This window comes from Trichomycterus rosablanca, chromosome 15, assembly GCF_030014385.1.
Source record: "Trichomycterus rosablanca isolate fTriRos1 chromosome 15, fTriRos1.hap1, whole genome shotgun sequence".
Classification (NCBI taxonomy): domain Eukaryota; kingdom Metazoa; phylum Chordata; class Actinopteri; order Siluriformes; family Trichomycteridae; genus Trichomycterus; species Trichomycterus rosablanca.
The window spans coordinates 34036273-34049657 of NC_086002.1; the positions used below are offsets into that span (position 1 = coordinate 34036273).

At 43.1% G+C, this 13385-nt stretch overlaps 1 protein-coding gene across 1 annotated transcript; it reads right to left on the reverse strand.

Moving 5' to 3' along the window:
- Positions 1 to 4895: 4895 nt before the first annotated feature.
- LOC134329373 (ly6/PLAUR domain-containing protein 1-like) lies at positions 4896 to 12693 on the reverse strand. The gene is made up of 3 exons (XM_063010615.1): positions 12531 to 12693; positions 7404 to 7538; positions 4896 to 5391 (listed from the first exon to the last, which is right to left on the reverse strand). Exons 1-3 carry the CDS (start codon positions 12607 to 12609, stop codon positions 5129 to 5131), a joined length of 477 nt encoding a protein of 158 aa, XP_062866685.1. The 5' UTR covers positions 12610 to 12693; the 3' UTR covers positions 4896 to 5128.
- Between the last annotated feature and the right edge of the window lie 692 nt (positions 12694 to 13385).

Consider the following 13385-nt stretch of genomic DNA (forward strand, 5'->3'; position numbering starts at 1 on the left):
TGTGATTTCCTGGATTTGTTTTTCTCATTTTGTCTCTCATAGTTGAAGTGTAGCTATGATGGAAATTACAGAGCTCTCTCATCTTTCTAAGTAGGAGAACCTGTACAATCAGTGGCTGACTAAATACTTTTTGACCCCACTGTATCTAGCTAGTATTGACCAAACTCAGCAGCAGAACCAGTGATGAGGCTTTTCTCTGCTCTGGTGCTGGACTCCAGACCTTACTTTAATGTGGACTTGAAACCTCCACCTTCTGATCAACAGTTTAGCAAGCCGTAGCCTAGTGGTTAATGTACTGGACTAATAATCGAAACTTGGTTCAAGCCCCACTGTTGGGCCCTTGAGCAAGGCCCTTAACTCTAAATTGCTTAGCCTGTATACTGTTGCTTTGGGTAAGAGTGTTTGCTAAATGCTGAGAATGTAAAATTTGGTGACCTACACCAAAAGGACGCAGATGAGCTGCACCAGTTAGGACGTGGTGTCCACATACTTTTGGCCGTACACGTTTCTACACTCAGGGAGTCAGAAGTGGCCATGAAAGCGTTCCTGAAGAAGGAGGATTAAAAGGTGGAGAAGTACGAGCCGTACAGAAGCAGAAGCTCCATTAACGCCGGTACCATCAGTCACGGCAACGCTGAGTGGCCGGTTACCACGGTAACAGCAGATATTTACTAAAAAAATTAGGGCCGGAGTCGAGAGCGCGTTCATCAGGACCGGCTTTGTTCCCTCGGCTCCGAGTGCTTTTATAACCCGGCGGAGAGGAGGCGCAGCAGGTACCGAGAGGCTTTCATCAGGGGGGTCAGGTGGACCCATTCAGATTTAATAAAGTACAGTCATAAACACCTCGTCTTCAAACACTAAACTGCTAAAATACAAACCCAGAGCCAAAAAATAATGGGACGGTGCAGTGAAATGCAGCACTAAACTGTCTTGTAGACAATAAGCAATAAAAATTCACTCCTAATTACTCGTTTAATGCTGCAAAGTTCCAAAAGAAGTTATAACAGGGAGTATAAGATATACACTGATCAGCCATAACATTAAAACCACCTCCTCCACTTACCATATAGAAGCACTTTGTAGTTCTACAATTACTGACTGTAGTTCATCTGTTTCTCTAAGTGCTTTGTTAGCTCCTTTCATGCTGTTCTTCAGTGGTCAGGACCCCCACAGAGCAGGTATTATTTAGGTGGTGGATGATTCTCGGCACTGCAGTGACACTGACATGGTGGTGGTGTGTTAGTGTGTGTTGTGCTGGTATGAGTGGATCAGACACAGCAGCGCTGCTGGAGTTTTTAAACACCTCACTGTCACTGCTGGACTGAGAATAGTCCACCAACCAAAAATATCCAGCCAACAGCGCCCCGTGGGCAGCGTCCTGTGACCACTGATGAAGGTCTAGAAGATGAGCGACTCAAACAGCAGCAATAGATGAGCGATCGTCTCTGACTTTACATCTACAAGGTGGACCGACTAGGTAGGAGTGTCTAATAGAGTGGACAGTGAGTGGACACGGTATTTAAAAACTTCAGCAGCGCTGCTGTGTCTGATCTACTCATACCAGCACAACACACACTAACACACCACCACCATGTCAGTGTCACTGCAGTTCTGAGAATCATCCACCACCTAAATAATACCTGCTCTGTGGGGGTCCTGACCATTGAAGAACAGCATGAAAGGAGCTAACAAAGCATGTAGAGAAACAGATGGACTGGCAGCACAAGCCTGGTCCAGCGCTCAATGGACATAGCAACTATGAATGACCACGACAGTCCCTCAACCAGACCCTAGGAGACACCGATGCCGTGCCAAGGAGGCTTTGCTCCCTCAGATATGACCAGGAACATCTCTGAGTGGCCTCGACCCTCTTCAGTACCGTCACCAGAGCTCCAATGGCTACCACCCAAGGCTTCAGAATGAGATGTTCCAGACATATATAGTGTAGAATGGTATGTGAAAATCAAGATATCCGGATTATAATTATGAGCGACAACGTTATGGATTGGTGGGCGGAGCTTAACGAAACTTAATCAAAACATTGATTTTGATTCAGGCGGCCGGGTGTTCTATTCAGCACGTACAAAATCACAGCGAGTACCACCATCGATCGGCTCAATTACAGCCAATTACTGCTGCGATCCCCCGCTGATGGGTATGACCATCAATACCCTCCACCGCCAACACACACACACACACCATAAGCACCAACACACACACACACACACACACACACACAACAATCATCGATCTGCTTAATTACAGCCAATTACTGTTCTAATCCCCCTGCTGATGGGTATAAACATCAATACCCCTCACCAACACACACACACACACACACACACACACACACACACTCTGCAATTTATAGCAGCAATCAGAGACTGAAGCTCTCGGATCAATGAGCACTTCAGCATCAGAGAGAGAGAGATGCTACTGCTCCACTCTTCCTTCTTTATTCATCCATCCATTCATCTAGCAGCTCCTCCACCCACCCACCCACCCACATCCATTTATTCATCATCAACCATCAGAGGTGCCCATTAAGACGTCAGACCAGTTAACATCTTTAACAGAGCTCTGGATTGGTCTCCTGAGGAACCTTGAATAGTTAAAGAGCCTCTCTATCATTTTTTATTTAAAGAACCTTCTAAAGACTGTGAAGCTCTGAAGAGCATCGGAAATCTGGATTAGATGATGAATCTACACCAACTCAACCTCCCAGGAAGATGAAGTGAAAACCTCATCAACATCTTGTCCGTCTGCTCGATGGGACTAGAACTCACAGACTCCACCTGCTGTGATCTGAATCGAATTATTGGGACCAAACAACAAACCACGGAGTCCAAGAAACAGTCTGTGGTGGATCTTATAGATCAGAACAAGGGTATAAATCAATATCTGAGGCTTCCAGTGTTCCAGGACCACGGTGGCATTGACTGTTTGGAGTTGGAAGACACTTGGGTGAAACTTGAACCTTAAAGTTTGCAGTCCGAACAATTTGGGCATCCGGGTAAGAAAAGCCTTGGACAGAGGGGTAAGAAGAGCACAATGGTCACCCAGAACTCAGTTGGACTCCACCTGTTGCGATCTGAATTGAATTATCTGAACCAAAACCACAGACCAAGGATCTTATCAATCAAGACAAGGGTATAAATCAATATCTGAGGCTTCCAGTGTTCCAGGACCAGGCTGGCATTGATTGTTGTGAGCTGGAAGGTGTTTGGGTAAACCTTGAATCTTAAAGTTTGCTGTCTGAACAAATTGGGCATCCACTCAGAATTAAGGCGCCTCAGTAGGAGCATTTTAAGGGATCTGAGGAAGAATTTAGACATGCCCTCTTCTCAGGAGTTTCCAGACCCTGTAAGTCTGTGGATTTGTGCTGCGGCATCAGACGGGGTTCGAGTGAAGTCCTCACACCCCAGGGTATCAGACACACCAATCTTCTGAAACACACTCACACACACTCACAGTCCATAGACTTTCCTTAATGAAGCCCTTCGGGTCTCCAGCAGAGCTTCTGTCGGAGAGATCAACCACTCACACACACACACACACACACACACACACTCACACACTCACACACACACACACACTGGAGATAGACAGTGATAGATTGGACAGAGGTTAATAAGTACAGAGCAGTGATAGTCGTGTTATCAAAAGTATGTGGACACACCTCTTAAGGTTCTGGAGCTGCACCCACATCCACTGACTGAATAGAATCAATTCTATTAAATAGAATGATACACTCTTAACCATGTACCAGGACCTTCCCCAAACCATTGCCACAAAGCTCTACAACCAGTGAGAACAATCTAAAAGCTTCATATAATGATGATCTGAGCTTGTGGACTCTTCAGATCCAGACTGGACAACCTGATTCCTCTGATGGTGCCAACTTGAACGTGGCGTCTCTTTTTTTAAACAAACTACCCGAAGTCTTCATGAGTGTAGAAGACTGTTCACAGTCGAGCAGGCTTTACATCATCCTCAGCTCTGAGGGCTCAGATTTTATCTGTCGCTCCAAAACATCAAGAGCAGAAGCTTCATTACAGTAGCTTCAAACATACGATGATGTAAAACCTGCTGAACCCTGAACCTAACCCTAACCTAACCCTAAACCCTAAACCCTAAACCTTAAACCTAAACCCTAACCCTAAACCCTGAACCTAAACCCTAACCCTCAATCATACAATGATGTAAAGCCTGCTGAACCCTTAACCTAACCCTAACCTAACCCTAAACCCTAAACCTAAACCCTAACCCTGAACCTAAACCCTAAACCCTAACCCTAAACCTAAACCCTGAACCTAAACCCTAACCCTAAACCCTAACCCTCAATCATACGATGATGTAAAGCCTGCTGAACCCTTAACCTAACCCTAACCTAACCCTAAACCCTAAACCCTAAACCTAAACCCTAACCCTAAACCCTGAACCTAAACCCTAAACCCTAACCCTCAATCATACGATGATGTAAAGCCTGCTGAACCCTTAACCTAACCCTAACCTAGCCCTAAACCCTAAACCTAAACCCTAACCCTAAACCTAAACCCTAACCCTCAATCATACGATGATGTAAAGCCTGCTGAACCCTTAACCTAACCCTAACCTAACCCTAAACCCTAAAACCGAAACCCTGAACCTAAACCCTAACCCTCAAACATACGATGAGGAAGCCTGCTCGACTGTGGCAGCACTCCTGATCCTGACCTTGACCGAGAGACCACTGTTCACTGATTGTTTCAAAGGGAGCATTTAAAACACACTATATGGGCAAAAGTATCAGGACTGAATTCATGTGTATAAAGACGTGAAGAGAAGCTCCTGAGCTCAGCCCCACTAAAGCAGAGACGATCAAATCCTTTATTCAGGCAATAAAAAGCCAGACGGAGGAAATAATAACCACTTTATTATTGGTTTCACGTCCGCGATCATTGCTCAATGTCACATGACTTCCTCCTCACTGCACACGTGCTCTGTGCGGCCACGCCCACAAAGCAACATCGGTCCAGTTTCCACCGGCGAGAAGCGAAAGGACGTCGGCGTGAAATTCAAAACGTAATGAATGTAAGATCCTGACCCGATGCTAGCTGCTTGTATTTACCACGATGAGTGTTAGGGGTCAGTCGGACGGACAGGTAGGCGGGTACAGGTGCGCACACAGGGATAATAAGCTACAAAGCAGCGTTAGCGGAGCGACGAGGGGCGGGCCGAGCCGGGCGCTGGACGAGGACGGGCGTCGGCGGTTTCGGGGACCGTTGCACAGCGGGGTGTTACAGCAGGTTATGCACACCGAGTTCAGCTTCCCCGTACAGAACTGCTGGTACCCCGAGGATGCGATCAGACACGCCCCCGACGATGCACACGACTTCCTGTAGTGGATTCCTGCACACACACACACACACACACACACACACACAGGAAATGGGTTAAGGTCACTATTATTCACAGCTGTGAAGCATGGTGGCGGTAGTGCAATAGTGTGAGGATGCTTTGCTGCTTGGTAACTGTACCTCCAGCGCAGGTACTTTTGGTTTAAGCAACACAACATCAGTCTGAAGCACCTCATCAAGGTCGTGACTTAAACCCTGCTGAGATGCTGGGGAAGGACCTTAAACATAATAATAATACGACTCCATCATTTATAAGTATAAATATCTTAATGGGGGGGGGCAAATACTTTTTCACAGCGCTGTGGATCTCTTACTGCAGCACAGGTTCAGGTTTCAGATATAAGAGCAGCTAAAAATACATCTACTGCCAGGGGGATTCAATCTAACATCCACCAGCCATCACTAACATCATCACTGTAATCATCATCACTGTAATCACCAGCACCACCCACGTCCTTCAGCTCCTGAGAGAACATCTAATATAAGATTAATCTGATTAGATCTGATCACCTCACTGTGGATCATCACAAACACCAAGCTTAGTACAGAGGAACTTCATACAGGATCAGCACCACCATCACCATCAACAACACCATCACTATAACCACCAAAACAACCATCACCATACATATTATCATAATCACCACCATCACCATCATTACCACCATCAACAACACCATCACCATCACCATAAATACTATCATCACAAACACCAAACTCAGGGTACAGAGGAACTTCATACAGCATCAGCACCATCATCACCATCATCACCACTATAACTACCAAAACCACCATCACCATACATATTATCATCATTATAATCACCACCATTATTACTGCCACCACCACAATAATAACCACCAGCATCATAATGACCTTCACTATCACCACCATCACCACTACTATTACCATCATCATCATCATCATGATCTTCATCATCATTACCACCTCAATTATTATCATCACCATCCTCATCACAGAGGAAACTGAAACAGGAAGCTGAGAGGAACGTGAGCTGTAATGAAGCTGATAATATAAACCAGGTCTTGTTCTTGTCCTCAGTGCTGGTACGTTGCTGCATGCTTCCGTTCCTCTGGTTGGAATGTACTCGGTGTTGGACGTGATGAGATGTTCTGCGGTGTCTGTAGCAGATCAGATGTTGGTGTTTAGTTCGGAGAGCTTATCAGGATTATTTAGGACGTGAGTGAAATCCAATCTCCTGCAGCATTTCCTCCATCTGATCTCATTACTGCGCTCAGATTACACCCTCCATCTCGCCCTACATCCAGGATTCCTTTTTATTTTCTCCTAATGTTCTGATTTCATTAGGACTGAGTCCATCACCGGCGACACCCAGGGCGCTCGCGGCTGCTCGCATTCGCGTTTCATTACAGCCAGGAGAAAAAAATCGAAATAGAATTATTGCTATTACATTTTTAGCACTGGTGACACGAGTCTCTGGTTTAAACCACGTCTGGAACAGGGAGCAGAAACAGCGACTCCTGCTGGTCTGGTACTGAGAGAGCAGCGAGTTAAACCGTCTGTGGTTCGACTCTCGGTGAGATTCCATCACTGTTCAGTGTAACTTTGGCTTCATGAGTGTCGGAGGAGCTGGGCGGAGGCTTGGGGGGCACGTTACTGGACTTGTGCCATACCACCACCACCACACAGCCACTGTTGGGCCCCTGCACAAGGCCCTTCACCCTTACTTGCCTGCACTGTGTTTAGTTACAACTGTAAGTCGATTCAGATGAAAGATAGTCTGCTTTCCAGCAAGATGCTCAGGGGAGCTGGCTATATCCACTACATCATCAGCCTTGCTTTACTTATTTATGGAACAAAGCTCCCAACACCCTTGTGAAAAAGTAAATGCCCCCTTGGTTATACAACAAACCAGTTAACTAAACTTAACCGGTAAGCTACTGCAGCTAACTCAATGGATCCAGGTTTGAACCACAACCACGTTCAGCTCCCACTGACAGGAAGTGATGTTACCGTTCTTACCATCCTCCTTGATGAGAACTTCCTTCTGACACATGTCCTGTACGTTAACAGTGCAGTTAACGATGAACTCTGGAGATGAACAGTCATCCTGCTGGTTCTCCTCACACTGGAAACACTGGATCTGCAGGGTCAGGACTACACACACACACACACACACACACACACATCATCACCCGACCTGTACATCCGAGGCATCAACCTTGACAATGAAAAGGACCTACTGGTCAGGGCTCTCACAATTCATTAAACATCTCCTGGGCTTCTGGTGTCCACCAAAACCTACCTCAAACTGGAGCAAAAAAATTAAACCCAGACCAGGGAGGAACGACACCATTTAGTAATGGTCTTGGTCTTATCAGAATCCATCTGTAAGGAGCAGATGAAGGTGAGAAAGTCCACAAAGCTGGTGTTGGAACTTCTCAAGCTGGACGTGTAGATGGTTTTTTAGAGTTCACCTGACCAGAGCTACATGCTTGTCGTATTGCCCCGGTGCCTCCCAGCGTACCTCATTTATGGAAGACACCGGGGGCATTCATTGGACCAAAAGGCATCACCCTGTACTCGCGGTGGACTCGTCTTCTCGATTTTATGACGATGGAGCCACGCTGCTGTGATTCAATGAACTGTTCCGGGATCATTAAGAACAGGGGGGTGGAGGTCCTTAATTACTGAGACCCTACAAGGAAACAGGGGTCCATCGTGGGTCCATCGTTCTTCTCTACAATAAAGAGGAGGAACGACGGATGCACCCTAGAGTCTTTCTGCTCAGGGGTTCATGGACTAATGGCACAGTTGAGTGGGTGGTGAGGTGTGAGGGTTCGTGCCCTCATTTGCTCAAGACTGTCCAGAGGTCACGATACACCGGGGGGTTCCAACACCAGGTCGATCGGTTCTCAAGGCACTTGGGCAGGTGTTGTTGTACTTACACATCTGATTAATTCCTATTAATGATCATGTTAATTAAATAATAGTATATATATAAAATATATATAATCTTTACATTGAACACAGTTATAGACAGAAATGGGTGTATGAGATTGCAGGGGGGGGTTACTCTTTTTTTAAAACCTAAATGTAAATCCTAATGAACTCTGAAATCCACACATTCATTAATCACCCCGGCTGCGTCCCAAATTACCACCAAGCTGCAATCAGGACCGAGCCGTGACTGTTACACCCCCCCGAGACCCCCATCACACCCCATCTCATCACGACCAGTTAATGAGCGGCTTTAAATGAAATCCCAGTTTTAATCAGAGGATCGTTCTCATCCACTGATATTAATAACGTCGGATTATTTTATAGCTTATAAACCCGATCATGTACCGACGAGCTCAAACATCGGACCCATGGTGCAGAAGTATGTGAACCCCTCGATTATCGTCTGTTAGAGTTTAACGTGGTATTAAAAATTTAAACAATAAAACATTTATTTAAAATGTAATCAGGTATATCACAAATATGTTCATTACATATCATCATAAACCTGAGAGCTCTGTACTAAACCTCGTCCCAGTTTAGAACAGCAGCTGTTATTATCACTCCCAGTATGATACGCTGGTGTAATTCAGAGTCCATCATCCTAATAAACAACTCTTCATTAACGGAGGATCAAACACAAACGTTCATTCATTCACTCACAGTAATTAATCAGGGGGAAAATTTTACATACTGGACACGGTCAGGCTTTATACTGGGGGATTTAAACCTGAACCCATCTGTCCCAGTAAACATAACATGTTGTTTATTACTTAGAACGTGTTTATTAATTCTCACATGGGAAGGGGGTTACCAGGGGTGCACAAACTTTTGCATAACACTGTAGTCATGAACACAGCTAAACGCACACCCGACAGGTCAGAGTGAACCTCATTATTCAAAACAATTCATCTCCAGAGACCACGCCCACTCATCGTCTAATTACACTGATGTTAATGAAGAGAGGGAGTTATTCATCTGATAATCTGATAACCAGCTCAGGAAAGTGAAAATAAGTACAGAAATAGATCTAATAATAATAATAATAATAACAATAATAATAATATAATAATAATAATAATAATTATTATTATTATTATTATTATAAATATAATAAATATAATAATAATAATATTAATAATAATAATAATAATCTGGTGCAGAACACATACTCTTCATCAAAGTCTTCAACAGTTCCACTAAAACATCTAAACACCACTAAACTCCAAACTAACATTAATAATAATATTAACATTAATATTTAAGCAGTTATTTGGTAGCTCAGTGATTAAGGTACTAAACAAACTTGCCACTGTTGGGCCCCTAAGCAGGGTCCTTAATCCTCATTGTTTGCAGTGTGAGTTACTTTAGATATAAAGAGAATAAATGTGTGAGGCTCCTGTGATCTGATGTAGATTTATTTTTGTGTGGAAAATTAATAATATAACAAAATAATAATATAATAATACAATAATAAAATAATAATATAATAATATAATAAAATAATAATATTATAATAATATAATAAAATAATAATATTATAATACTATAATAAAATAATACCTTATTCATTATGAATAAATGAATATATTGTAATGATTTATTATTATTGATGTATATTATCTACAGTAGATGATATACTGTATATTATAATGTTAAATCTCAGTATGAGGAGTTTACATGATGAACACATTAATATTATATTAAAGAAACATATATTACATAAACAGTGTGTGTGTGTGTGTGTGTGTATGATTAATGTATATACTGTTCTATTTATTAATAATAAATAAATGTATGTTTCTGACAGTAGATATGAATGAAATGTAAATGTAAATATCTTTAAATGCTGTTTGTGGTGAGATTAGATGTTGTTGGGATGGAGCTCAGAACCACCCGCGTGATCCTCAACAATTAATAATCAATAAAATCTAATTAATCTGATTATGAACTCATCAGCACTCAACACAATAAATCACTCTTATAAACCATCGTGTTAATGAAACTAAACTCGATCTCTTAAATCTGAATTAAATGATAAATAAAAAATGTGAAAACTCTCTCATCATTTATTAGAATGAATTTTTAAAACAAGTCTGATTTAAACTAAAGCAATTTACACACAAGTCCATTTATTTATTTATTATCATTGTTATTACTATAATGAATATTATTGTTATTATTACTGTATTATTATCATAATTTTTGTTATTGTTGTTGTTATATATTAGTACTTATATACTGTATAATGTTTAATGAAAAATGAGCTAAAACGATCATATATAAATTATTTACATTTCTTTATGATGAATATTTATAAAATATATTTTTGATGTTGTTCAGTTTGGGAGATAAACAGTTTGTGTTTGTTTTATATATTTGTTTTATATATATATATATATATATATATATATATATATATATATTTGTTGTTGTATACATTTTATCTGTTGTTATATATTTGTTCTTACATATATTTGTTTTATAAATATATATATATATATATATATATATATATATATATATATATATATATATATATACAGTATATATACAGTGGTTGGACAAAATAACTGAAACACCTGGTTTTAGACCACAATAATTTATTAGTATGGTGTAGGGCCTCCTTTTGCGGCCAATACAGCATCAATTCGTCTTGGAAATGATATATACAAGTCCTGCACAGTGGTCAGAGGGATTTTAAGCCATTCTTCTTGCAGGATAGTGGCCAGGTCACTACGTGATGCTGGTGGAGGAAAACGTTTCCTGACTCGCTTCTCCAAAACACCCCAAAGTGGCTCAATAATATTTAGATCTGGTGACTGTGCAGGCCATGGGAGATGTTCAACTTCACTTTCATGTTCATCAAACCAATCTTTCACCAGTCTTGCTGTGTGTATTGGTGCATTGTCATCCTGATACACGGCACCGCCATTGGATGCACATGGTCCTCCAGAATGGTTCGGTAGTCCTTGGCAGTGACGCGCCCATCTAGCACAAGTATTGGGCCAAGGGAATGCCATGATATGGCAGCCCAAACCATCACTGATCCACCCCCATGCTTCACTCTGGGCATGCAACAGTCTGGGTGGTACGCTTCTTTGGGGCTTCTCCACACCGTAACTCTCCCGGATGTGGGGAAAACAGTAAAGGTGGACTCATCAGAGAACAATACATGTTTCACATTGTCCACAGCCCAAGATTTGCGCTCCTTGCACCATTGAAACCGACGTTTGGCATCGGCACGAGTGACCGAAGGTTTGGCTATAGCAGCCCGGCCGTGTATATCGACCCTGTGGAGCTCCCGACGGACAGTTCTGGTGGAAACAGGAGAGTTGAGGTGCACATTTAATTCTGCCGTGATTTGGGCAGCCGTGGTTTTATGTTTTTTGGATACGATCCGGGTTAGCACCCGAACATCCCTTTCAGACAGCTTCCTCTTGCGTCCACAGTTAATCCTGTTGGATGTGGTTTGTCCTTCTTGGTGGTATGCTGACATTACCCTGGATACCGTGGCTCTTGATACATCACAAAGACTTGCTGTCTTGGTCACAGATGCGCCAGCAAGACGTGCACCAACAATTTGTCCTCTTTTGAACTCTGGTATGTCACCCATAATGTTGTGTGCATTGCAATATTTTGCATATACTGTATATATATATATAGTTTTATAAATTTGTAGTTGTATATATTTTATGTATTTGTTTTTTTATATAAATTTGTTCTTATATAGAGAGAGAGTTGTTTTATATAGTTGTTATATAAATGTTATATGTTTTGTTGTATATATTTTATATATTTATTGTTCTATATATTTGTTGTTTTATATATTAGTTATAGTATATTTTATGTTATATATCTGGAGTGATTGTTATGTGATAAACAGGTGAAGAGAATAAACGACGTTATAGAGATTTTACACAGCAAGACTTTATAATTAATAAAAAGTAAATAAAACAGATCAGATATAAACACTTGAATATTATACACTCATATAGAAATATAATGAATGGCTTTATTTACTCTGTGTGTGTGTGTGTGATTATCATGAGCAGCGCTGTTCTGCTCACGTGTGTAACAGGTTATTGTGCATGGCCGTAATGAAGTGTGTGTGTGTGTGTGTGTGTGTGTGTGTGTGTGTACACTCACCGTGGCGGAGCAGGAGTGTGAATAATCCGGCGCTGATGAACATCCTGCCGCTCACTCGCTGCATCGGCGTCTCCATCATCAACACGGAGCCTCGGAGATCCCGGAATCATCCATCCCTCCCTCCTCCACTCTCCACTCCACCCTCCGCACTGCTCTGCTCTTCTACTGATCACTAACAGCTCCCACAGATCCACCCCACCATCATCCCACCCCCTACACCCCACTCCACCCACCATCCCACCCCCTACACCCCACTCCACCCACCATCCCTCCCTCCTCCACTCTCCACTCCACCCTCCGCATTGCTCTGCTCTTCTACTGATCACTAACAGCTCCCACAGATCCACCCCACCATCATCCCACCCACCATCCCACCCCCTACACCCCACTCCACCCACCATCCCACCCCCTACACCCCACTCCACCCACCATCCCTCCCTCCTCCACTCTCCACTCCACCCTCCGCACTGCTCTGCTCTTCTACTGATCACTAACAGCTCCCACAGATCCACCCCCTACACCCCACTCCACCCACCATCCCACCCCCTACACCCCACTCCACCCACCATCCCTCCCTCCTCCACTCTCCACTCCACCCTCCGCACTGCTCTGCTCTTCTACTGATCACTAACAGCTCCCACAGATCCACCCCCTACACCCCACTCCACCCACCATCCCACCCCCTACACCCCACTCCACCCACCATCCCTCCCTCCTCCACTCTCCACTCCACCCTCCGCACTGCTCTGCTCTTCTACTGATCACTAACAGCTCCCACAGATCCACCCCACCATAATCTCCACCCTCCACCCTCCATCCCACTCCCTACACCCCACGCCACCCTCCATCCCACCC

Bases quoted from the DNA above. Each gene is read 5' to 3' on its own strand.
- LOC134329373 (XM_063010615.1), bottom strand. From the start codon at position 12,609: ATGATGGAGACGCCGATGCAGCGAGTGAGCGGCAGGATGTTCATCAGC. The intron at 7,539-12,530 runs GTGAGTGTACAC...GTGTGTGTGTAG, and splicing joins CACACTCCTGCTCCGCCACG to TCCTGACCCTGCAGATCCAG. The intron at 5,392-7,403 runs GTAAGAACGGTA...GTGTGTGTGCAG, and splicing joins AGTTCTCATCAAGGAGGATG to GAATCCACTACAGGAAGTCG.